The sequence below is a fragment of the Micromys minutus genome (assembly GCF_963924665.1).
Source record: "Micromys minutus genome assembly, chromosome: 13".
NCBI classification, from domain to species: domain Eukaryota; kingdom Metazoa; phylum Chordata; class Mammalia; order Rodentia; family Muridae; genus Micromys; species Micromys minutus.
In genome coordinates this window covers 24,655,827-24,682,202 of record NC_137982.1, presented here as the reverse complement: position 1 = coordinate 24,682,202, position 26,376 = coordinate 24,655,827, and the positions used below count along the sequence as shown (strand labels likewise).

The 26,376-nt window shown below is 41.9% G+C and overlaps 1 protein-coding gene across 1 annotated transcript; it reads right to left on the bottom strand.

The window, feature by feature from the left end:
• Positions 1 to 5,201: 5,201 nt before the first annotated feature.
• Positions 5,202 to 12,601, bottom strand: LYPD6B (LY6/PLAUR domain containing 6B; the record flags this gene model as incomplete). Its single annotated transcript, XM_080928098.1, has 4 exons — positions 5,202 to 5,366; positions 6,885 to 7,015; positions 11,465 to 11,563; positions 12,487 to 12,601. The coding sequence occupies 4 exons, from the start codon at positions 12,599 to 12,601 to the stop codon at positions 5,202 to 5,204; spliced, it is 510 nt and encodes a 169-aa protein (XP_080784224.1).
• Between the last annotated feature and the right edge of the window lie 13,775 nt (positions 12,602 to 26,376).

Here is a 26,376-nt window from a genome sequence, read left to right as displayed (position 1 = left end):
CATGGGGACCAACAGATGTTTATAGCTCCCCACCCAGCTCTGCTTCTTTCTGCTTCCTTTATTGTTTCCTGATTGGTTCAGGTGTCTTCCCTCCAAAATGTACAACGTATTCTTTAGGGAACACTAACTGCTCGTTGGCTATTCTAGCCTGCCTAATTACTTGTGTTCTACTGGGACCTAAGTGTAAATTTGCATCTGGCAGTTTCCCAGATACTAAGTAGACGGTATGACCTATGTGTGGTATCCACTTACCAAAAGACATGAAGAACATGATCGATCAAAAAAAAAATTGGACATACTGCATCAAGGTCATCTTCAAACCTAAGTTTCTCCTGGACTTCCTGATATGTGAAACAAGAAATTCATTTTTGCCAATTTGATTGAGGTTCTCTGAACCCATCATTGAAGTCATCCAATGGACACAGCCACTTAAATACAAAGACCCCATGTATGCCTAGGAACTCTCTGAAACCTTATGGGAATTTATCTCCAGGAAGTGCTTGCCCCATGTTTCCCAGCCTTTTTGAAAGACATTAGCACTGTATCTTTTTTAAAACCTTCCTTCAGCCTCTGTGCATGAGCTTGCCTTCCCACTTGATTCACACCGTGCCTCTCCACCTCCATGACTACCAGGGCCCACAGGTGATGTCTAGAGTTACTGTCATTTACTTGCCTGAAGGTTCTGCACACTGCCTCTTTAGTGCTATCCCAGCTCTCAGGCCTCTCGGGAGCACTTTCAACATAGTAATCCTGCCCTGTCAGCATCTGGCAGGTTCTTCCAAGCCTCTCCACTAGAGCTGATTTTCATGAACTGAAAAGGTCCTTTGCAGGGTTTAAGCAGGATGTGATGTCTTTGGACAGGAATTTCACAGCCTGTGCAGAGATCCTATGGCTCTCAACTCAAACCATGCTGACCTCACACCTGTGTCCTCCTGAAGTCATCTCAGATTCCAGCCTTAGCATCTCATAAAACACAAGCCAGACAATGAGGAAGAAGGCTGGAGAGGAGAATTATGGAGATTCTGTGTGAATGGGAAGTGTGTGAATGATTCTGAGCTGTGTCATGGGCAGTCGTGGGACTGAACCTAGGCACACTCAAATTGCAACAGCCATTTGTTTGCTAGCTTCTTTAACCCTGCCCCCACATTGGTTTTTCCTCTTCTGACATGGTTTATATCCTGATGTTCAGAACAGTCAACAACAAATAGGCAGAAAACATCCAAGACCCAAAGACCATAATATATTTCTGCTTGTTAATAATCTACCAGTAACAAAATTTTGGCTTAAGCATGAACTCATTTCTTACATGTGAGATACATCTTTCCACGATATAGCTTACCTCTCAAGTCCGTGTTCCTCAGCAGTTCTCAGTTTATGCTTTGTTCTGTAAGCACGTCCTTTCTTCCCCTTTCTTATGAACTGTTTTACCCAGGGACTGAATGCTGTAATGCAGACTTCATGAACCATAGTGCCTGAAATGTCTTGCCAATTTCACTCAGATTTGAATTTAAAAAAAAAAAATTTAGGCAATGCTGGGAGCAGAGGGTGTTGCCAAACACCCACATTCCTGTTTTTCTTAAAACAAACAACCAAACAAATAAAAACCTAAACAATGATGGTACATGCTTTTAATCCCAGCAATTCAGCAGCAGAGGCAGGTGGATCTCTTCATCAACAGAGTGAGTCCCAGGACAGTCAAGACTACATGGACCCATCCAAAAAAAAACCTAAACCAACCAAATAAAGAAACAAGGAAACAAGTGAAACCTTACTAGTGGGTTGGAATTCAACACTTATTCTAGAATACAGAGCTACATTTAACATGGAATTTGACAGCCTATTCCTTTAAACACACTTATGCTTATAGATAACCCCATAACTCCTTTGTAACAGCAAATCTACACATTTCCCTTTCTTTCTAGCTCATTACTCCTATTGTCATTGAACATTTAAAACCAAAATGTTTTCTTTTTTTTTTTGATAACTAAGAAAAATTAAATTAATCTGAAGATTCAGATACCTGATAACTTCACATCCTTATGAAATGGATTTAAAAAAAATCCATGTGACAGACTCCAATGACTGGATTTACTTTTTAAATTCTAACATTCAAAGTACATTGGGACAGACTACAGAGACGACTTCATAGGCGTAGAAGGCTGAATTGTAGGGTAACTCATTGGTTAAACCTGGTAACAGTAATTCAGCCTCTGGTTCACAGGTTGAAGAAATGACCCAACTCCTGTAAACTGCCCTCTACCTTTACATATATGCTGTACAATGTGCATATGATGGACTGCATCTTCAAAACTATGATCCAAAATAACTCTCTGTTTAGTAAAAGAGATGGGCAAACACACAGGCACATTGGGACACACACACACACACACACACACACACACACACACACACACAGGGAAAGAAACAAAAAGAGAGAGAAGAGAGGTTGCTTCATTAATATAGATACCAGAAACAAAATCAAAAGAAAAAAATTACAGTGCACTAAATATTATAAATTTTTAGACAATATAGCAATTGCATGGTCAAAAGAAGTACCAGTATATGGGAAAACACTGGGGAAGAAAGAGACATAGAAAGCTGTGGTTGATGTCTATATGTAGGTGAGAGCAGGCACAAGATAAGGCAAGGGTGTTGAAAAGATAGGCAAGGGCAGAGTTTTGGAAAGTTGGGGGAGATAGGAAACAAAGAAGGAAGAAGAGAAGATGGAGGATGACCACCCCTGTGTAATTTTAAATAGCTACAGGTAGCTAGGAATATCTTACAAGGGATGAATTTGTACTGACTATGACTTGCCCCATGCTCTAGCAGGGGTGTGACTTTGCCAACTGCAAATAGTTTCTAAAATTGTGTGATGTTTGGAATTCTGGGGAATTCTCAAAGGGTATATAAATGCTAGAGCTCTGAAAAGCAGGATGGGTTGTTGGTTGTTTGTAGTTTGATAAACAGTTATATGCAAAGAAGAAAGAAGAAATTAGATATGGGAAAGATAAAACTTGCCCCCAGGGAACTAGACACCTCTAATCAGCAGGAGGTAGTCTAAGGATAACGATGCCCCCTTTTCCTTCTATCCCTTTTTGCCTTCTACCTAGTGTTACAGGGTTAAAAGAGTTGGAAAACAGTGGAGAATGGTGAAAGAAAAATAACCTCACAGAATAGCAAGTTGCTGACTATAATAGACCCTACAAATCCCACAACTTTCTCTTTAGTTAGTCTTAACTTCTCATAGGTTAGGTGTCAGAAAGCTTTTCCTGTACAAGATTCTTGCCAAAGGCTACACCATCTCTTGTGCCCCAACCTATCCAGGATTGAAAGCAGATAAGTGTATGCAGAAACTAATAGGGGTGACTGTGTTCTAATCAAATTTTATTAACAAAAGGAGGTGGTGGGATGGATTGGACTTGTAAACCATAGTTAGCTAACCTATGTCATAGGTGAGGCCAAGCAAGGACAGCATTACTAGTGGGTTCTAACAAAGTAGCCTTTCCAGTGGCCCATTTTGGGGGCAGGGAAACATTCCTTTTCAACACATAAAAGAGCAGAAGTGGGAGAGAAAGAAATCAAGATTCTAGAAATGGTGAAGAGATGTTCATTTGACATTCTGAAGCTGTGCCATAGACGGGAAAAGACAACAAAACCATCCATTTCATTACATATTTAGAGTTCTTCTGCTGGACTCGGCATCCAGAGTAGGCAACTGGACTGGAGAAGAGAGCTCTTCTATATCTTGTGAGTCTTGGTAGGTTGCTGCTGAGGGTGGGCATGATACAGTGACATGTAACCCCCTTGGTCAGGGAAGTTTCCTGACTTTCTCAATGCCCTCTTTGTATTTAGTCTCCCTGAAGTGTCTCGTCTCCAACCCCCACCCCTGCAAAGAGGAAAACCAAACAAAAAATAAGTCACATCAGCAAAAAAATTTTATTCTTTCAGACAGCATCTATCACCCATGGTGCCTGAAGACACAAATTTAGTCACACTGGTATAAATGTGCTTCATTAGAGGCCTCCACATCGTCGAAAAACACACGGCATGCATTACACTACAGAACACAAAGGTTTGCTCCCCAGCCCAACCCTCTCATAATTGGCAAATGGAGTCACAGAATTTTAACTGAAAATTTACCTCCTACAGCTGCCTTTTTCACTGACTAGGTGGTTCGTGGGTACTATTGTTTGGATCTTGACTGTTACAGGGTTAAAGTTTTGGTTCTCAGCCCACTGGTGCCATTAAGGAGGTGGTTGGACCTTTAGGAAATGTGGCCTAGTTGGAGGATTGAGGATGTTGGGACATGACCTTGAGGGGTACTATAGAATCTTACATGCATGCTGTCTCTCCCTCCCCTGCTCCCTTTCCTCTTTTCTTCCTTTCCCTTTGTTATAAAGAATTATGTATATGGGTGTTTTATGTCTGCCCCTCATGTCTGCAGTACTTGAGGCCAGAAGAGAGCATTAGATCTCCTGGCACTGGAGTTATCAGTTGTGAGCAGCTACTTGAGTGCTGAGAATCAAACCTGGGTCCTCCAAAAGATCAGTCACTGCCTTTAACTGCTGAGGCATCTCTCCAGCCCATCCTCTCCCCTTTTCAAGTTTCTATTATGAGTGGCTACTCACTCTCTAATGCAGGCCCCAAACCAGTATATACTGCAATCGCCAAAACTGTGAGCTCAAACAAACCATTCATCTTTATAAATGGGTCATCTCAGGTACTTGTTACAGTAATAGAGCATTAACATGGTAGAGACTGCTTTCCAGTAGGCAGAAGGGTTATATTTCAGAGGTACTCTGAGCTAGCCATAGAAATCAGAGAGTCTGACCCAGCAGCCTCTGAGGGAGTCCATAAAGTCACAAAGTCTTTCCAGGTGAAGGCCTGGTCAGGCCAGGGCTCATGACGCTACTGTTGCCATTAACAATACTGGTCATATCTCCTATAGAACTGACAGAATGCAGCATCCCTAGACCAGGACACTTCAAGTTAGATAATCCTCTTGGTTCCTACCAAGTTTTCATGCCCAATGTCGTGACCTCATGCAGGAGCATTTCAGCAAAGCAAGCTTTTGCCTTCTACTTTGCAGTTTAATGTATCTTCTTTATCAAGTGCAAGATGGACCTTTGCTCCAGAGTTCGCTGGTCCACTGTTTCTGTGCTTTACATTGCTGGTCTCTGCTTCTCTTGGGAACAGCAACATCATAGCAAGGGAAGCATGAAAAGCCAGGCCAGCACTGGGAGGTAGGGTCTGGGGACACTGCTTCCAGATGTCCTCTGCGCATGCATTACAGCGAAGACTGCATTTGTGTGGTTGGTGGGCAACTCTACATTGCAGATCATTCCTTCACAGCAAGACCTACACTCCTGTACAGGAGGGAAGAGAAATAGGCATGAAGAGCAGGAAGGAGAAAGAAACAAAAACCAAAACCAAAAAGAAAGACAGGTACTGTAGTTGATGGTCCAGTCTGTGCATTGCCCCAGTCTTGGGGTACTCTTCCCTGCTGAGAAAAGACTACTATAAAAGTCCTCATCCTAACTCTTGAGGCATCTGTGTCAACCTAGCAAAAGCAGGCAACAAAGGGAAACTGAGTTAGACTGCCCAGTTGCCAGATCTTGACATATTTATTTGAAAACAATGAAACCCAAGTGAAAAGTCAGGAACCTTCTGGACTTTCTGGTTCTCTTTAGTATTATTTGTTAGCTGAAAACTGTGACTTGCCATTGTCTGAACCCTCACCTGAGTCCCAGTGATAAGTTATGACTGCAGTGATAAGTTGCTAAAATAAAAAATAAAAATAAAATAAAGTCTCCATTCTTAAGAGTGCTTTCAGTGACCACAATAGTGATGCATGCCTAGCTTAAAGCCATGACTTCGTGAACTGGCCACTCACACACGTTTCCAGGCCAATGAGGCAGCAGAAAGACAGCAACTCCAAGCATGGCCATGAATGGCTGTCCAGCCAGCTACCCATCAGATTTACCCAGAGAAAAGTTTTTATTTTCCTTTTCAAATCTTGCTATGCAGCCCAAGCTGGCTTTATACTCACAATCCTCCTGCCTCAGACTCTAAGAGTACTGGGATTCTAGGAGTGAGCCACCGTGCTCACCCTGAGTACTTTCTAGAGATCTTGATTCCCTAGACCTCCATGTGAAGTTTCATCTCAATCAGTCTAAAATGCTCCCTTCCAGCCTTGCCAGCTCACCTCACCATTGCTGCCCATGTGGCCTTTGCATGATCAGAGCCAACAGCCACTAAGTCAGAGTCAGTGACTTACATGCTACATTGAATTTCAATATCTCATGAAACAAATTTTCAAATCGTTTCCCCTCAAACTTTAGGATCTCTGAATATAAGAGTACATTTGGGGGGCATGATAAAATGAGAATATTAAAGGGATAAATTGATCCAATACATACCTAAATTTATCTTATTCTCTTAGACTCTTTTCTCCTCTAAGCAGAGACGCAGAGGGAGATAAAATTTCATTTGCAAGAGCTGTTCCTGATTTCTCCTTTCTACCTTCTAGTTACTCTAGGATGGGATTGTGGGGATTTTTGACTATGAACAGAACATACATTATCTAGACTCCAATGCATCTTACTTTCTGAAGACTGGGTTGGTTATTCATAAGCTACCAGCATGGGCTTCAGACTATTTGTGCAAGTTCTGAAGCCCAGAGTTTAGCTCTAGCCATTATTTCTTTTTGAAGACAGAATATCCTCAACTGTCTGCTCTCTTCATTGGCACTGTAGTAGTCTTTTTTGTCAGAGTACAAACAAAACTAACATATTGCTTCTCCTTCTTAGTTTCCCCACGATGCATAACTTACCACCATCACCATGAAACCTGGGAAAGTAACTCCATGCACACATAATCTTTACCGTGTGTTCTGAATCTCGGCTGTGTCGGCAGCCAACAAAATGACATTCATTTTTAGAGGCACACTTTTTAGTGATGGATGTACTTCTTCCGTGGCTGGTGAAGTGATGAACTGTCAAACAATACTGTGTGTCTAGGAAAATTTAACAAGAATAAAAACAATTTTATTTTCCATATTGCAAAGGAGATCCCTTGACCATAATGCCAGAAGAGAGTAAAAATCAGAATAATCTTAAGGCTCATAGGTGAGAAACATAATAGCAGTGAATTCTAGAGTTTGTGAGTAGTATTTCTGCCAAGACATCAGCTTCCAAAGTACACATGTGTTTTGAAAATGAATATAAATGGGTATCCAGTTCCTTTGGCATTAGCTGAAGCTGAGAAAAATGTGCAGAATTTTCATAAATCCTTGGGTTTGGTAACTGAATATGCAAGTGTTTATGACTCTGGCCTGCCCTTTCTTCCTCTAAAGCACGTGTTCAGGAACTCTAAATTAACATGAAGCTTGTGAGCACAAAGACACAACATGTCTGGGAACGTGGAGTCTCACTTATCATTTGCTTCTTACAGGCTAGATGCAAATGGATTCCAGCTATGTACCAGGTCACCCTTCTTCCTCATCTTGTTTATTCAGATTCGAAACCTTCTAGCATGTTCGACTGTTCCTTGTCAATGTACTCCACTTTCCCTGGCCTCTTCAGTTCCTGTCTTCCTATTTCCCTCTGCTGTATAGTTAGCTCATTTCTACATAGTTACCCGAATTGCTTTAACCATCCATTTTATGACTTAGCTTTCTTGTCAGAAAGTGGTCCATAGGGCATCAGAGTATATTCTGTTTTAGTCCCATGTCTCCTGTTGCTACCAGAGACCATGGAAATTTGTGTTAAGTTTTTCATCATGGATTCCAATAGCAGCTGACTGGGTGAAAATGGACCAAGATTGAAAACACAGAGTTCTGGTCTCAAGTAAGTCTTGTTCAATCCTTTAAGAACATTGTGATTTTTAAATAAAATGTTAGTACATACAGAGGAATTTTGATAACTTTAGTAATATTTACAATGGCAAACACATTCATACTGTAGAGGTACTCATATCTTCCAACTTCATTCATTCAATCCTCACCATGAACCTTTGGAAGGCCATAAACCAATTAACATTCTTTGTTGTTGTTGTTGTTGCTTTAGACAGCATCTCATTATGTAGTCCAGGCTTTTTCAAGCTCTCTACGTAGACCAGATTGACCTAGAACTTACACGTGTCTCACACATGTCAGGGTTAAAGGTGTGCGCCACCATCATGTTCACAGTCAAATGGGCAGAAAGGTTACATAGGTGTAAGGTAGAATGCCAACAAAGGAAGATACCGAGGCCTTGTGTCCTTAATCAGTTCACTTGGCTGCTACCATGGATACCCGTCCTTCAACAAGACAAAAGTAGCTGACATCGGAGTCTAAAGGAAAGGGAGCCATTACATGTTGTCATGTTGTGTTACATAGACAGCCTTTTAACCATCCTGGAACCACAGGTGAGGCTTTATGGAGAAACAGAACCCTGAGGTAGATCAACAGCTCCAGGCTTACTTGCTGTACATGAATGGTTGACTATCATTTCCCAAAATAATGGTAAAGTGAAAAATAAGAAATGACACCTCAGTTATAATTCCAGATGGTTGATGTCTTTGAGACTTCACTAGTGGGTGATCAAAAAAATATAAATAAATAAAGAGCTCTTATGCTATTCTGGAAGGTGGAGTCATTCTACACTGATTCCTATAAGGGCCAGCTTCTCAGGTGGGCATGGCAGAGTCTAAACTGCTTTTGCTGTTGCTGATATACTGTTTGGGGGTGGAAAGCTACCCTCTACTGCTTTTGCTTATCTGTGGTTCAAAGGAGATGCTATTTGGGCTGGAAAAATAGTTCAGCGCTTCTTGCTCTTCTAAGGGAGCTGGGCTTAATTCCCAGAACCCACATGGAAGCTAACAAACATTATTAACTCCAGTTGCAGAGGTTCCAATGCTCTTCTAGTCTCCTTGAGCTAGACATGCATGTGGAGCACAGACATACAAAGGAGCAAAAATATACATAATATAAATTAATCTTTAAACAATTTTTAAAATAAACAAAAGAGATGATATTCTAAAACCCAGAAGTAGATAAAAGGCTTTGGTAGATATACCACAAATTAGAGCATTATGCACAGACCTTGAGAGGCAATTCAAAGAATCCTATGATCCATAAAGGGGAGGCCACTGAAGGCAAACTTTAAAGCTATTCTCACCAGTCTACTTGGTTTCCAGCAGAAATTTAAAGCTAATAGTTAAAGAATTGTATTGACCATCTGAAATAAGTTAGGAGAGACAGTTATCAACCAACCTTAAAACTTAAAAATAATTGTAACTAGTTTCTTTCTGAGTGGATTTAAAGTCTACTCTACAAGATGGAACACATGCCTAGTACTATTAATTGGGCTAAAGCCCAGTGGTCCTAAGCTCTAGGAGAGAACCTTTTGCTATTTTCTGCTAAATGGACATATAATAAGTTAACCCTAACTTCTTACCTTTATACCCATAGATTAGTACATCTATGAACCATCATCAAAAAATTGCATTTTACAGAGCAGAGCAATTACTAGAGAGCCACATCTGGTCAGTGTGCAGAAGATAAGAATGTGGAATGCTCGGTGATAAAGGGGACATCCGTATCACAGCTCCTATTCCCAAGGCTCAGGGGTCATCATGGAGAATGAGGAGACAGAAAGATTTTAAGAGCCAAGAACAGTCAATATCTGCAGTGAAACAGTTCTCTCTGGCCATGACAAGGCAGAGCCATTTGCACAGGAACTCACAGTGGCTATGACTACACACAGAAGACCTGCACAAGCTCCAGCCAAACAAAATCCTAGAACAGGCAAGGGAGGGACTCATGACTTTCTACTCCAAATGAGGAACTATTGTCAATTGTGGCTGCTTGGGTTTTTTCAGAATGTGGCCTCTGAGAGGATACTTACAATCCAACAGATGGCCTTCACCCATCCCCCACTAACTAGAATCAGTGGGCATAAAAAAAAATCCAAAAGCTTAAAATCAAGGGAAAACTGGTATTTGTAGGGGAGGGAGATAAGGAAGAAGCTGGAAGAAAATGAAAGGGATAGGATTTTATTAAAATTAGTTATATGCATGTATAAAGTTCTAAATAAAAAATTCTTCAAAACACTAAAATAAATTTTGTGGACACATGAAAGAAGTGGCACACAATCACACTTGTTCAGACATGTAACAATATCAGAGCACTCTACTGAAATGTAAAAGGACTTCAAGAAAAAAAAGATTCTAATAATTTCTTCTTCTAGAATAAAAAGATAATAAAAGACATTGACCATATGGCTGCTATAGGCAGGAACAATGAACTTAGCAGTGATTCTCAGTAATATATCCAGTTGGATTTTTTTAAGGGGGTTGAGGTTTCCTATATCTGCAAAAAATTAGGCCATTCTCCTACTACAAATACTGCAATAGAAACTCCCAAAGATCCATGGTAATATACTCATACCAGCAATTTCTAATTCTGGGAGTCTGTTCTGCTATTTGTTTTTCTTAGGCCATTGCATCTGACAAGCTAAAATCAGAACGGCCCAGTCTCATTATAGCTCCCTCAGTTCCAAAGTCCTAGCAGCATATTCTCTGTTTTTACTTCCAACTTTGTATGAAAACATTCAGTTTCTTCACAACTCTATTTTTACCACCTGCAGGAGCTGCCATCATCCAAAACAAAGCTATGACAGTGCCCACTTGAGGTATTCTTTGACTCTTGTGTCTAGTGTCCAACAGCAATGTTTCAGATCACAATCCACATCATGTGTTCTGACTTTACAGTTGAGATTTCTTTTCCAGGCACACTTTTCCTTCAGACTTCCTTCTCTTGCCCATGCAGATCTTTGTTTTAATGTCTACTGAGAAAAGATTCTCCATGGCTACCTAGTCAAAGGTATCTATCCATCTTTCACCAAGTATTTACTGAGTGCATATTAGGAACCAGACACTGGATTGGGCACTGGAGATGTGTCAGTAAACTACCAGGGATAATCTGATGTTTGTTAGGGGGGTGAATGGGCTTCCTTAGCAACAATAAATCTCTAGCGTAGAGTACAAAACCCTTTCTTTGCTTTAAGCCAGTAAGTATGACTTTCCTAGGGTATCATCAAGCATCAAACATTTCTGGAATTGTTTAGATGCTTTAGTCAACACTGTGGTTTCGGTCTTCTTGATAAACACCTTTTAAGAAATCTTTTTTCATGATGCATACAACTGCATGTTAAGTGTGCGTGTGTGCGTGTGCGTGTGCGTGTGCGTGTGCGTGTGTGTGTGTGTGTGTGTGTGTGTGTGTGTGTTACCCATCCCCAGTTCTCTCAGGATACTCTGGCATCTGGATAGTCTTTTACAAGAGATCCAGGACCCCATTAGGATCCCATTGGCCTGTGTTGGCATACTAATCTATCATGTGAGACATACCCCTCCAGCTAAGAGAAGGATCTAAATAAGTGAAATCACAGAAGAATCTGGAAGAGTCTTCCGAGCTCATACTTACCCTGTGGACACCACTTGTCTTCCGCCCATCGGTTACAGCTGTAATTATCCCCTGCGTTTTCGCAAGTAAAACACTTGAAACTGTTCGGGAATGGTGTGGCTTTTTAAAAAAAAGAAAATGAAGTAAAGTCAAAAAGGCCAAAATTTTTTCCAACATCAATAGCACAAGATTCTCAGCTTTTTTAGATGAAATAAAACATGCGAGACATCTTTAGATGTCTGTGTCACCAAATGAAATGGCTCCATAAGCAATTTTAAAAGATCCGTGGTATAATTAATTCTATTAGCATTTAGTCTTCTGAACTAAGAGGGACAGTAGGCAGGAATGGAAGTGGAGGAGCTATCAGATACATCTTTGGAACATCCTGAAGAATACATAAAATAAAAAAGTGAGGAGCAGCATTGATGTACACCTCCCGTGGGGCGGGGATGACGACGGCCCCCATCCTGGCTGTGCATCACCAGCACCCGGGAAGCATTTTAAAAGAGAAGAGGAAAAAGGAAAGAAAGAAAACCATGTCCCACGTCTCACTCTCTACATTACTATTGACTACTGCATTGGTGACAAAACTTTGATGCAACATCAATTGTGCATAAAGGTAAAGAAGACCCGGGCCACACCCTCTTCCCAATCTCAAACACTCTGCTGAGTCTTCAAAAAGTGTTAAATGGCCCTTTGGAAGAATGGCTGTATCGTTTATGCAGGAAATTTCCATAGCCAATGATCTCTGATGAAGAAATCACCAGAGATCCCTGAACTTCCTCTGCTATGCCATGGTCCGAGACAGTGCTCAGAGGTGGCTTATTTACACGTGTGTTCTTAAAGGAGAAGCCCTGTAAGACTGGAGCAGGAGGCCGACCCATTCTAAAGAGGAGAGAAGCGTTCCTTCACAGCACCCTCACCCCAGCAGTGGTTAGGCCTGGCTCTCTCACTCTGGGTAAAGCCAACCATTCCAGAACGGTGCGGTAGATGGGAAGGGGACACAGAACGATTATAGAATAAGGACCACAACCCCAACTTACGATCAAGAGGGGGCCTCACATTGTAGAAGTTGATGTTCTTAGCAAACACCCAGTTTTCTGAGATGATCAAGATCTGAAGGATGGTCACAGCTAGAATGTGGCATAGGAGCAGCATTCTGTCCTCCCTGATTGGGCAGGTCAAAGCCCTGTATCTGCCATGAAAACACAGACTGAATCAGCTCATTCTGTTTTTATATAACAACAAGAGGTATGTTCTCCATTATTCAACCTGTCAAAAAGGATCAGTGCCACACATATCATTCGGATCAAAGATAAGTAATTACTGCCTTCTGCTGGCCTGATAAAACCTCAACAGCACACTCGGTGTTCTCTGTCCAGGAACACGAGCGCTGGCCTAGCTACACCAGGTTCCTTCTTTGTCTGGGGATTGCTAGCTGATGCTCTGCTTAATGATTAGATTGTTTTTTCGTCAGTTGACCCTGGTTCCTGGTTTATTTACCCGGAGTCCCTAAACCACTCCTTTGTGAAATCCTTTCTCTGAGTAAACAGAAGTATTTGATCAATCTTGCAGCTCCATCGAATCCTCAGAGGAAGCGTGAAAGCAAAGCTAGTGGAGCAAATAGTGACTAAGGCGCAGGGAGTCTGGACTACAGTCTGTGCTGATCCTGGGGCTTATAGACGTAGAGTAGAGCATGGAGTAGCACTTGAGGTACTGGCTCCACCCACACCTGTCACACTGGGTGCAAGGACACACCACCGGAATGCTCCAGAGGAAGCAGTAAAAGTTGAGTGCTGGAAGCAATATAATGATACTCCTGGTCCACAAACATTATTGACTGTGTTCATAAGGGACTGAAACTCAAAGGAATGACCGAAATGCACACAGTGCTGAGTAAAGGGCAGGACCTTTAGGGACCCATAGAACCCACATCCTCGTGGGAGTAGCCAAATCTGCAGTCTCATCACTGACAGCTTGTCTGGCCAGAGAAAGGTGAGTGTGGGCTGCAGAAGACAATGTGCAAACTTGGAGTCCAAAGGTTCAGGCGCTGGATCTGCTGTTTATTAGCTTCCTGACCTTGGGCAAGCTCTTTAAACTCTATTAACCTCAATTTCCTCATCTGTAAAATGGCTTAATAATACCCACACTGCCCACACATTTGGATAATTGTGAGCATCAAATACAGGTTCAGATAGGATCACATAGGCATGTGTGAATAAAACATACATAATAAGAGTTCTGCAGAAATACTAGAGTTCAATAGAATTGGCCAGACTCATTTTCTTCTTGCTGAATCAACTATCTCAGTGGCTTAGGGACATTTTCAAAGACAAGTGGTTTGATATCCACATATACATACATCACATTAACCTTTTGAAGCCAAGGTACTAGTGTGTGGACTCCATAAGTCTGTTCCTTGTGGTTTTTGCATGTGAGTAATACGCAAGCAAAGGTACTGAGCTGAGTACCAGACAAAATGCAGTGGCAACACCTTCCTTTCCTACAAAGGACCTTTGTAAAGACAAGCCTGAGTTACTAAGAACACAGTGAAAGAAAGTACACTGGTAAAGAATTTCTAAGAAAATGAACGATAAGGCTAAACTTTCTTGATTTTGTTTTATTTACATCAGCACATAGACCCAGAAATACTTAATATATTTTTCTAGTCCACTTTAATAACCCAAACTGAAATTTTAGACGTTATGCTTACAAATTTCATTACTAAAGGTCTTTCTGAAGAAGTAGCCAACTTCATTATCGAATCGACTGGTTATACTGGAAAACAACTCTGCTTTGCCTACTCACACATTTAAAGTGCTCCATCCCACAATGAATCAACAGTCAAAGGTTGGAACCAAGCCTCTGAAGAGGACACTTTATAATGGGGAGATGAGTTCTTTCCCTCTCAAACTCCAGAGAGACTGTGTTCTAACAGCAATCTGCATTGTGTAAGAAGGGCAGCCTCCTAAGACCATAGATTTCAGATGCCCATTGTCTATACGTAGATTCTCGTTCATCACTGAAGCTGTGGGGGCTTCCCAAGCCCAGAGTCTTCTCTATAGCATTGTCATAACAAATAGCAGTTTTAAAGTGAGGTTTCCATGACTTCATGCCCATGAAGGCAGAAGGTGAGTGCTGAGCCACAGTGGAAGCTATGTTCACTAGCTGCTTTCTATTGGGTGGTAAACAGCATTCGCTCAAACGCCTGTTCCAGACCCAATCCTGTGATGAATTCAAGTTCATTGACCTCTCAATCACTCAGATACTGAGCTATGAAATGTGAGTGCTAATGTTTTCTTGCAGAAATAAAATGTGTAGGAATAAAACGTGTAGGAATAAATTTGGCTAAAGTACATACAACATTTGAATTATTTAGTTAGTTATGTGCCTGGATTTTGGATATTTCTTGTGAGCACTTACTGTGTGGTGAAAAAGCTCCCAGTTTAAAATGATGACTCAAAATCCCTGGTTTTCCTACAGTAATTTCCCTTTGGAACCAAAGCTTATTCATTCATTCTACGTGTCATTATTGATGTCCTCTATAAGTCATACGTTATTATTCTCCCCCCCCCACCCCCAGTAATGCCCTTTCATGAAAACTGCATCTTACAGGGAAAGGGCAATGCGAGGGAGTGTGTCATTTCAAATTATACAGTTACAAATGCCACAAAGGCAAAGCAATAAGGTGATACCTTAGTAGGAAGGTAGGGGCTACAGCACCTATGAGAGCCTGAGCACACCTCTCTGAGTAAGTGACAGTTGAGCAGATGGATTAAATGACAAGAAGACACAAGCTAAACCCACAATCTAAAGAAAAGCAACCTAGATCCTATGGAAGGAACTCCCAAAAACCGGTCTGGACAGATGGCTCAGTACGTAAGAGCACCTACTTGCTGCACATGAGGGCGTGAGTTCAAATCCATATGAAAAGTCAGGTACCCCACAAGTACCAGATATACTCCACACACATGCCTGTAACCTGGTGTTGTGTAAGTGAAGAGAGAAAGAATGACTAAGTTTGCTGGCTGTTGGTCTCGTGTGGACGAGAAATGATGATATAGTAGGACACCAATTCCCTTATCTGGCTTCTGCACTACATGCAGAAACGAGCACCCATGCACACACAGGTATGAACACCCATGCACACACAGGCATGAGCACCCATGCACACACAGGTATGAACACCCATGCACACACAGGTATGAACACCCATGCACACACAGGTATGGGCACCCATGCACACACAGGCATGGGCACCCATGCACACACAGGCATGAGCACCCATGCACACACCTCATATACTTCCATGTACACAAACACACACACACACACACACACACACAAACACACACACACACACACACACACACACAAGGGTAGTAGCAGGTGTACTCCGAGCATTCAGTGTATTGGTTTGGAAATAGACAGCTAGTGCATGAAACCATATTCCATAAGCACTTACCATAAAGATTTGGATCCAGGAAAACCAAGAAGTTGAACAAAACCACAAATGTTTTGTGTCTGTAGAGACATTCCCAAATCCCTAGTCTTGTTTGTTGTTCCCGGAAGAAAAGGAACGCCAGTGATGGTGAAGGCAGAGGAAGGTGGAGTTCAGATCCAGCAAAGGCTCTCGGAAGTGCTCGATGACGGCCATCTCTAGCAGTGTGTGAAGAGCCAAGCAGGGCAGTATGTGTCTATAATTTCAGCTTGGGAAGGTGGAGACAGGGGGATCCCTGAAGCTAACTAGTCAGTCACCCTAGCAACCACTGACATCCAGGTTCATGAAAAATCCTATCTTAAGTAAGGTAGAACGTGACAGAGAAACTTGTTTTCTGGCCTTTACAAGCACACTTGTGCACACGTATATACCCCCCCCCACACACACACAAACTAACAAAGCCCTAAATGAACAGTCTAAGCATAAGGCTTGCTTTCTGGGTTCTCCATGCTCTAGAGTAGCACTGTAGAAGCTGGGTTATTACCATTGTGCAACTGGGGAAACTGAGGCTCAGCGGCAGGAGACTGGTACTGATAAAGTAAGTTGCCCTTCAAAAATTTGCAGATGGCACCTTGTGACTACTAGGAACAAAGAACAAAGAGGGGTTGAGCTCCATAGAGCTATGTCTACACAGCCCAAGTAGATTTTCATTTCTACTTCAAAGAGAAACAGCAATAATTATCTAGCAATAATCTCCCAAATAGAACGGTTGCCTGTCAAGTGAGGAACAAACTCCATAAAAGTGTCTTCTATTTCCTGAGCAGGTTCTATAATGTATCACCACACACCAACTCCTGAACAACGGTGTCTGGATCTTTTCCTGTATACGTGCTTGTGTTAGCACGACTGTTTGGTTTGTCATAGGCAGGATGACATTAGGATAGTGAACAAGGATGCAATAGAGCATCCTGGGGTTACTGTGCGTTGAGAATCATTGCGCAGAGCCTCTAATACAAAATGCATCCGTGCAGACGTTGCTGAGCAGACGCTCCTTGCTGTCTCTGTCACAGGCAAGGTTACAAGGGAGCTGGAGGGAGTGGGGTCTCTAGTCTGTGTTAAAGTGAACCAGGCTATTTTCTCCACTCTCATTGCACAGACTAATGCTGCTTCCTCATGGAGGACGAGGGGTAGCCCGTGAGGTCCCCAAAGTCACTGGTAAAACTGAGTGTGTCGATAGGTCTTGCTGGACGGAGGAGCTCAAACTGTTCTGAGACCCACCTAATGGTGAGAAATGCAGCACAGTGCTTCAGAATATAGCTGTGATGATTTTGCTTCCTGTGAGAATGTTCTTTTATTCTGACACTAAGACAAAAGTCCCACTGTACACTATGGGATATATGACTACGACCCTCACACTCAGTGGAAGCTCTAGACGTCTTTCTCCAAGAGAGCTTACTGCTCTCATCCGTGTTTCCCAGAGACAGGCTTGGGTAGAAGCCCCATGTGTACGGCGCTGGCCTTCCCTGTGTTTTCAGTCCCTTCCTTAGACGAAACAGTAACTTGCTCAAAATGCAAACAGTTTCTTTGCCAGGAGAGTGGAGGGATTTCTTTTGTAAAGACATAGGAAACAGCTCTCAGGCATCCCAGAGAATGGCACATAGCCAGATTTGTAAGTTAAGGAACCCCCTCCTGAGACTGGCCCACACCTGCCCAGAATAGAAGACTTGATTCATAGGAGAGCATGTGGTTCAGAAAAAAACAGGACAACTTCCCAGGCCCCGGGTGTTCTTACTCATGCCATCGTCTTCTGAAAAGCTGACAGCTTTTGAGGCAATAAAAAAGATCCTTATTTAAAAAAAAAAAAGTCCCTCGATGTATGCTCAGCACACACCACATACTCAGTAAATATGTTTGGAGCAGAACCAACATCATTATCTCTGACCTGGACAGAGCACCTTTCATAGTGACTCAAACTAAGGCATCTGTACTAAGGGGCTGGCAGGGCATCCAAGGCAGTTAAATGACAGACTCCCAAGAGAAACCCAAAGACCAAAATGCACATACTGCATTTCTTACGGGGTTCCTAAGACATGAGTCAGCTAGCACGAGAGTACCTTCAGCTGCTAATGAAATAAACAGATAATTGAAGGGAAGCAGCCCATCTAAGTCCAGCATCCCTGTTCACACTCACATGCACACCTCCCTGCAGGCACCACTCACACTTAATAAGCCCGGCTTCCCTTGCAAAAAGGACTTAAGGCCAAGTGGAAATTCAAAATGGGTGCTGAAATTTTACTGAATAGGATATGGGTTGCTTCTGGCTGGGAAACCAAGGTGGTGAAAAGAGATGTTCATGGTCCTATTAAATTGTGGAAAAATGTCATGGGATGTGCATTATGCCCACTTTCCTGCAGAGAAGCTAGGTGCCAAGCCTTGCCTGCGCTTGGGAGTCAGTTTCTAGGCCTTCAGTTTTCAGCTTCTTTGATGGTTTGCTCTCTATGTGACATACAATTTGTGAAGGGCATCTGCTTCTCCACATCTTGAAAGTTCATAATTTGAAGTCGCACCTTTACAGCATCCTGAGTGCTGAGTTTCAAAACAGTAAACAAGAAAGAGCAAATTCTCAAGTTCCCACAAATTACTAGTAGGAAAAAAACAATATGAGCCACTGGAGATGAGGTTGGCAGTCTTCAAAGGAAAGAAAAACAACGGCCTTAGCTTCAAAAAGACCTAGAATCAAATTCCAGATCCTTATTTATTAATCAGGCAATCACAGGGCTGAGAAGTATTGTCCCCATTAGTAATAAAGAAAGTGGGCTGAGGTTATGCTGGTAACTTAGGTTGTGGTACAAATTGAGACTATTAGTATATAAAGTACTTTTTATTTAACCTTAAGAATCTTAAGTTCCAAATTTACCCTCTTCCCCTCTCTCCCATTTCTATACACATAATTACCAGCAGACTAAAGATCAGATCAAGGGATACAATTGTGCGAACAGTCTGTATTTGTCCCAAGTGGAACAATGTTGAGGTCTGGGAACTAACGTCCTAGAAGAACTCAGAAATTCCTCCTATGGCAACCAATGGGTAGGAAAAAACCGCACACCATCACACCCTCTGCTTCTAATAAAGTATGATACGGATGGAAGTAGATTAATGGAGAATTTCAGCTATGCACTAAGACTCAAAAATGTAATGTAGTATTCCTTTAATATTCTAGACTCCCATTATACTGCTTAAAAAAACAAAACAACAACAACAACAAAAAAAAAAACCAAAGTTTTCATCAAACGCAAGATCAAAACCTCACAGAAGTGACATTGCTAAGAATAAAGCTGGAAATTTGTTGAAGTCAAAGATGCGATTCTGTATCTGTGGTATGTAACCGGATCCATGATGATTCTAAAAATAGTGCTAATGAGAAAGTAATTTCATTATGCAAATCAGTTTAAATCTAATTGTGAGTCAATACATGCCCAGTAAACAGGATATCAGAGAAAGAGAGTTAGTTAGTTAGTTAGTTAGTTAGTTAGTTAGTTAGTTAGTTAATGTATACATGCATTTTGTGGGGTTACTTGATTGCTTAAAACAGGCTGTAAGCACATACCTACAACTCTGTTTAAGAGAGTGAATTACCAATTAAGCCTAGTTTGCTTTTCTGCTGTGATAAACACTGTGAACATAAACAGCTTAGAGAGGGATGGGTTTATTACATCTCAAACTTCCAGGCGACTAACCATCACTGACGGAAGCCAAGGCAGGAGCTGAAGCAGAGGAGCAATACTGAGTGACTCGATCCTCATGGCTTGTTCAGCCTGCCTTTATATATGACCCAGGACCACCTGCCCAGGGTGGCACCTACTCAGTGGGCTAGGGTCTCCCACATCAATTAATAATCCAGAAATGCTCTACAGGCTTGCCTACAGGCTAACCTAAAGAAGGCATTTTCCCCCCAGTTGATCCTGGCTTGTGTCAAGTTGACAAATGAAGCAACCAGTGCTCCAATAATCTCACTGTCTGCCATACCCGCAGTTGTCCATGGGGAGAATAGTAGGAGACCAACTGGCACTACACACTGTCTGGGGTTTTGTGTCACTCACTAGCCATTGCTCACAAAGCCCCCGTGAACTTAATTTCATTCTCAAGTCTCCACCTGAAAATATACTGTACAAGCAAGGGATGAGTCTGTAGATCTTCTGAAATGGGGGGATATTTAAAAGCCAACAATAAACTGCACGCTCTGGCAAAAGAACTTTGTGCTGACTTTTGCATAGTCACAAAATCCAGAGCAGATTATTTAAAGAACTCTCTGGAAGCTGACAAGCTTATAAAAGCAGTCCTAAGGAAAAAAAAATTCTGCATCTTGCATATATAGCAAAGTTACGGTGTGTCACTCCCCCTATAAATCGTCACAATTACTACTCGGAGCAGAAGGAAATGTACATATATAAAGATATATATGTGCATAATTTTGTATTCCCAGAGAAAACTGAAAAATTATGTACATTAAATAGCGTTTTAATTGCAACATGAAAAATGATATTTAATGGGTGCTAACGTGGTTCTCAGTCCCACAAGTGAAGCTGCTGCCTGGTGTAATGGGGAAGAACTGGCCTTTGGAGGCACCAGGTCTAGGCTGCAGTTCTGCACTATCATCTCTACTGCCTCTCACTCAATTGCTCTGAGTCTCAGTTTCCTATCAGAGAGTCCGTCTACCAAGTCAGTTAGGCTAAATGTAGAGAACTGTTGTTCTGCAGTGCGCTATCCAGCTGGCCAACGTCAGTATTGTTGCTCAGAAGCTGACGAGATAGGAGAGATAGGACTCGAACTGGGTATGTATGTTTTCAATTTTCAATTTTTATGGTTATCTGAGCATATATGAAAGCAATATTTTAAAACCTCTGAAAACTAGAACACATGGGACAACAATTTCCAGCCATCCTTGGACTGAAACATTCCATCTACTAGGGAAGCTCTTTAGGACAGGAAGTAAACAACTCAAAATAAATTTCACAAGTCCCTGAAACTGATCAGATTCACTAGGCCCCTCTCTCCCAAGAGTAAAAACTGAGGTCCACTTAAGAATTACTACCAGACAGGCCAAGCTGTCTTGAAGAACAGGACCAGGTGAGGGATCTGAAAGAGGCTTAGGCCATCTGAGCTTCCTGGAAAGAATACTTTCTACATGACAAGCTGCCTTCACTATGTTTAGCATGTTCCAGGTTCCCAGCTTTCTGAGCTGTCATCCATTCTGATGCAGGCTTTGGTGATACGGCTGTGTCTGAGTCAGGTCTCTACCTACAAGTAATTCTTCACCCATATTTCTGTAAGTTACCTCAATAAAACTTTTTGGTTCACCAGGCTGGAATTTGATAGTGCCCATACCCTGATCTGTGCTGCAAAGGCAAGCATGTCTTCCCAATGGCTCAGGTTTGGCCAACAGCAAGTGCTCATAGATAGCAAGGTGGTAGGAAAGTCTAACTGGGCATCTGTTTCTGTGACTGCCTCCACCATACCCATAGTGCATATCAGAGGCATTCCACACCTAGCACATGTCAGATCCTGGTAACCATTTTCCCCTTGTCTTCTGGGCCTGAGTTAAGATGGAAAGAGCTCTTCTCTGCTGCTAACTCTGGAGTCCGGTATTCTGCTGATGGCCCTTGTGAATTGCACCTTGTTAACTGTCTGTAATAATACCAATTGATTATGCCACCTGGTTCCTTCCAGAACTGCAACTGAATCTTGAACATCAGAAAAGACCCACTCTGGAGGTCACTGCTTTTTGATGTAGCAGAGTGACTACAGGAAAGCTACACGAAGTCTCATTACCAACGAGGAGAAGAACCAGTTACAGTCTCTGAGTTATGAGGAACCAACAACTGGATAACGCAGCAGATCAATCAGTGAGAAAATGAAAACATCTCTGAGTTCTGTATCAGAAGACAAATGGAGATGAATATTTTATAAGCGCATCCAAATACTGCAACATCAACAAAACTTAGTGGTTCCTCATCCTACCATCACGAAGTGTACCATGAAAAGGCAGAGAGAGGTGAGCAGTCAGACAGAAGACCTTAGGAAATGAGCGTGGGCTGTTACTAATATGTCAGTGAAGATCATGAAGCTCCATATGTTCAAGGATATTCCCTCTTACTGAATTATCAGATACAGATATGTGGATGTAGTTATACCCATCGGCACAGAAACAGGTCTATTTAAAAGTAGCCAATCCACGGACTACTGAAATCTCTATTGATTGAACTAAGTTCTGCTCTATAATTTCTTTTCTAAGACAATCTATTTTAAAAAAATAACACTGGATTTTCACTTGACGTTGGGTTTTTCTCTTAAATAAAGAACATCTCTCTTTAAATTAATAACCTACCTGTTATTGTTCAGATCTTAAATGTCACGGGATGAGCGTCCCCAATATAATAATGTTCAGTAATCAGACTTTGAGGAAGTAACGAATCCCAAGGGTTCTGCCCTCACAATTGGCTTAGTCCACTGATGGACTCACACCTTGATAGACAGATGGGAGGTGTAGGAAGCTGAGGGAGTGGAACATACTTGAAGACAGGGCACTCTTGAGGGTCATCTTTGGGTTCACGTCTTGTCCCTGTCCACTTCCTTTCCTCCTCTCTGTGATCTGTTTTGCTTTGATGTTGTTGGATTTTTGTTTTGTTTTGCCTGTTTGCTGTTTGGCTATTGTGAGGTCAGCAAGTTTGCTACTCGCCACTCTATTCTGCCTCTTCATGGTACAGAAACAACATATCTACTCAGCCATGGACTAGAACCACTAAAATCACCAAACAAAGGAAATCATTTCTCTGTGAAGTTGAGAAGTGGGTATTTTGCCACAGTGAGAAGCTGAGGAGCATGCGTTCTCACTCTTCTGATGTCCCCTCACCTCCCACACCCCAACCTCTCCTCCTCCAGAACAATGTTCTCGGGAGACTCATTTTCCCAAATAAAGGGAACTCCTTTACTTCACTTCCTCGTGTGTTTTAACTCACCTTCCTTACCTAAGTCTTCCTCCTCCTCTTCTTCTCCTTGCCTCTCTCATCCAAGCACACCAACTTAAAAATAGAAGAAAAAAGTTGGCTAAAAATGCACATTGAGATCTCATCCATATTCTATACCAATTTCTGGACCATAAGATTCCTTATTGGCCAGCAGGGTGCTCTTTGATTATGCCTAAAAGAGCCCTTTCCACTTTGTGCTTAAAGCACACCATGAATGTGCTTTTACAAAGAGTGGCATGCAACACAAAGCAAAAGAAGGATTCTTCTTGTTCCCTTTTTGTGAATAAAGTGTGAATGGGCACGAACATTCTCCTCATTGAAAGTGTGTAAAGATGGGACTGGTGTGAGATTTATCACAGGAAGCATTCAGAAGGTAAGAGGACTGAAGTCACATACCAGAGACCCATACTGTTTAGTGTGGTATGCCAGAGATGGAGCTCATGCAATCCCATCCACCAATGGAAAAATAGTGTATGTGGTCACAGTTCCTGGTAGCTGTCTTTCATAATGGCTACAGTCTCTCTGGCAGAGAGCACTGACCCTGACCTTCAAAGCTAACCTCTACCTCCCTCTGAAGTCACACAGCTGACCACTATAGGACAAGCGTTAGGGGGCATAGTTAACTGTGTTCTTTTGATCACCTTCCCATGTTTATTCCTTTGACTCCAAAGTAGAGTGGTTTCCATTTACCCTTTAGCATGTGGGCTTGGGCAGCAGGAGATTATCTCCTTGAATTAGCACATTCGCTATACAATATGATTCATCCCTGAAGAACTTTCCCATCTGAAACTAATTAACTCTCCACACATGACTGTGAGGCAAGCATGGTGGTCATCGCCAAGGTGTAAGGAGAAATCAGAGCTGTGAGGGTCACAGGTTGTGCCAAAGTTATTAGGGAATTGTGTCATCATACAGGAATCTGGCTCAGTCTCTCTTCCCACTCTAAGATCTAGACCAATATACCACATTTTTGCCTGTTTATTTTTTATTGAACTTTATGAAAGGTGCAGGCTGATAGGAGCAGTTCAATGAAAGACCATGTTCAGAACCTTAGTATCGTTTCTACCCTAACTCAGCAGCTGAAGTCACCTCTCAGATCTTCTTCAGGAAGATGAAGATGTGTAAGTGGGTCCATTTCGCCCTGTCCTTTGGAACTATGGCTAAGAATGACATATCTTCACCCAGCTTTCCAAGAAGCACACAGTAAGGCTCACTGTCACATCCCCGGAGCCATGGGTACAGCAGCAGAGCCTTCTTGGCACACTTGACTATGGCAGTCTCCTGCAGCACTCCCGGGTCTCCGGTTGATCCCCAAAGCATGGCATAGCATCCCCACAAATATTTCAACTCGCTCTACTGTCAGCCTTTCGGGATTTGCAGAAGAAGAACAAGGGTAGGCTAGGGTCCAGAGAGAAGCAAGCGTCAACCTTCAAGACCATGCCTTTTCTCTCTTCTTGATTCCTCATCTGCTCCAAGTCCTGAGCCTTTTACAATCACTGTTTCCCATCCTGTTGCCATAGAGCAGAGAAACTGTTCCCACTCACGATTCCTGGGAAATGTCTATGCATTTCAGGTCTATAAAATAAGATCTAACCCCTTGCCTCAGATTCGAACAAATTTTATTTTAAAGCAGCTCTTTGACATCCATTATTATTGTGCTGTTTAATGAGAGTATATTTGCATACTAAACAGATGGATAAACTTGTTTATTTTTTACACGGAGAATTAAATTTTGGGCTGGTGAAATAGTCTGTAGCTAAAGGTGCCTGCTGCCAAGATTGATGACCTAAGTTACATCTCTGGAATAAACGTGGTGGAAAAAGAGAGCTGTTTTCTGACCTCTGCGTGTGTGTCAAGGTGTGTGAGTGCCTCCCTAGATAAAATAAATACCAGAATAAAAATGTTAAAGGATTAAACTGTAGCTGAATATTTGATTCTGCAGGACAGAGGGTCTTCTACACTTTTCAGAGTTGGCTGATATTGATTTTATAGTAGTCAATGCTGAGAAGGCCACTTTGTATTAATGTGTAGCACAAAATGCAGAATTAATGTTTATGGCCATTTTAGAAATTGTTGGAAATTCTGTCCTTATCCCAAGCTAACATTTTTATGATTTTATCATAATCACAACATTTTTTATGATGTTTATCATTTTATGCCACATCAGCAACACAATTTGAAAGTTTTAAAAATCAAGTACTGTAATGCAGTAGAACCCAAAGATACACTGACATGATGCTTATGTGCTGAGAAATGATGGAAGGGAGATATTAAAATTCTTTGTTTTCCACAATTAAAACATGCTTTTTAAAGAGCATAGAACTGTGTTGAAGGAAGCAAAATAAAGTAAAATAAACAACAACAACAACAACTCATTGAAATTCAAAATATAACATATTCTGAACCTAGCTTGTTTTTCAGGCAGTTGGTACTGACTGACATCATAGGGGGTGTAGGCATGCATGCTGTCTTCTCAGAACTAAGGTAGCAGTGAAGCTGCATAGAGTGACACGGACAAGCATGCAGACACCCCTCAGATGAATTTACTTCTGATCTTGAGTTAATTTGAGGTTCTTGCACATTCAAAATCTGTCACTCACTGTACTGGCTGGTTTTGAGTCAACTTGACACAAGCTGGAGTTATCACAGAAAAAGGAGCCTCAGTTGAGAAAATGCCTCCATGAGATCCAGTTGTAAGGCATTTTCTCAACTAGTGATTAAGGCAGGAGGGCCCAGTCCATTGTGGGTGGTGCCATCCCTGGGCTGGTAGACCTGGGTTCTATAAGAAAGCAGGCTGAGCAAGAGAGTGGAAGTAAGCCAGTAAGTATCATTCCTCCATGGCCTCTGCATCAGCTCCTGCTTCCTGACCTGCTTGGGTTCCAGTCCTGACTTCCTCTGGTGATGAACAGCATGTGGAAGTGTAAGCTGAATAAACCCTTTCCTCCCCAACTTGCTTCTCGGTCATGATGCTTTGTGCAAGAATAGAAACCCTGACTAAGACACTCACTGTTGTTTTGTGATCCCACTATTGTGATCCACAGTTTAAGAAGCTGTTCAGCATAGTTTGCTTTACTGGGCCTTTCCTTGGGGAGCACACACTCTCACACACATCAGCCCCGTGCTCCTGCTTTGTCAGTTTCTAAATTACCAGCCTGAGGAGTCTGCATTGTAAGTCTTATTTTCTGCCACCTTTATACAGTGTGTAGTGAGTAGAGACTTATCCCTCCTTCTAAACAGTAGTCCCAATAATCATTAAAATACTCTAACATTTCAGTAATTTAAAGAGTACAATACTATAAGTGATAGCCGAGTAGGACAGAATAGAAAGTCCAAAAATCCTCGACTACACTGACAAGTTTAAACAGACTCTAAACAGTTAAATTGTGACAGAAGAGTGGGATAAAAAACAAAGATGGATCCATACCCAGTGTGATCTACAGAATTCAATGCCATAAAATTCCAGAACA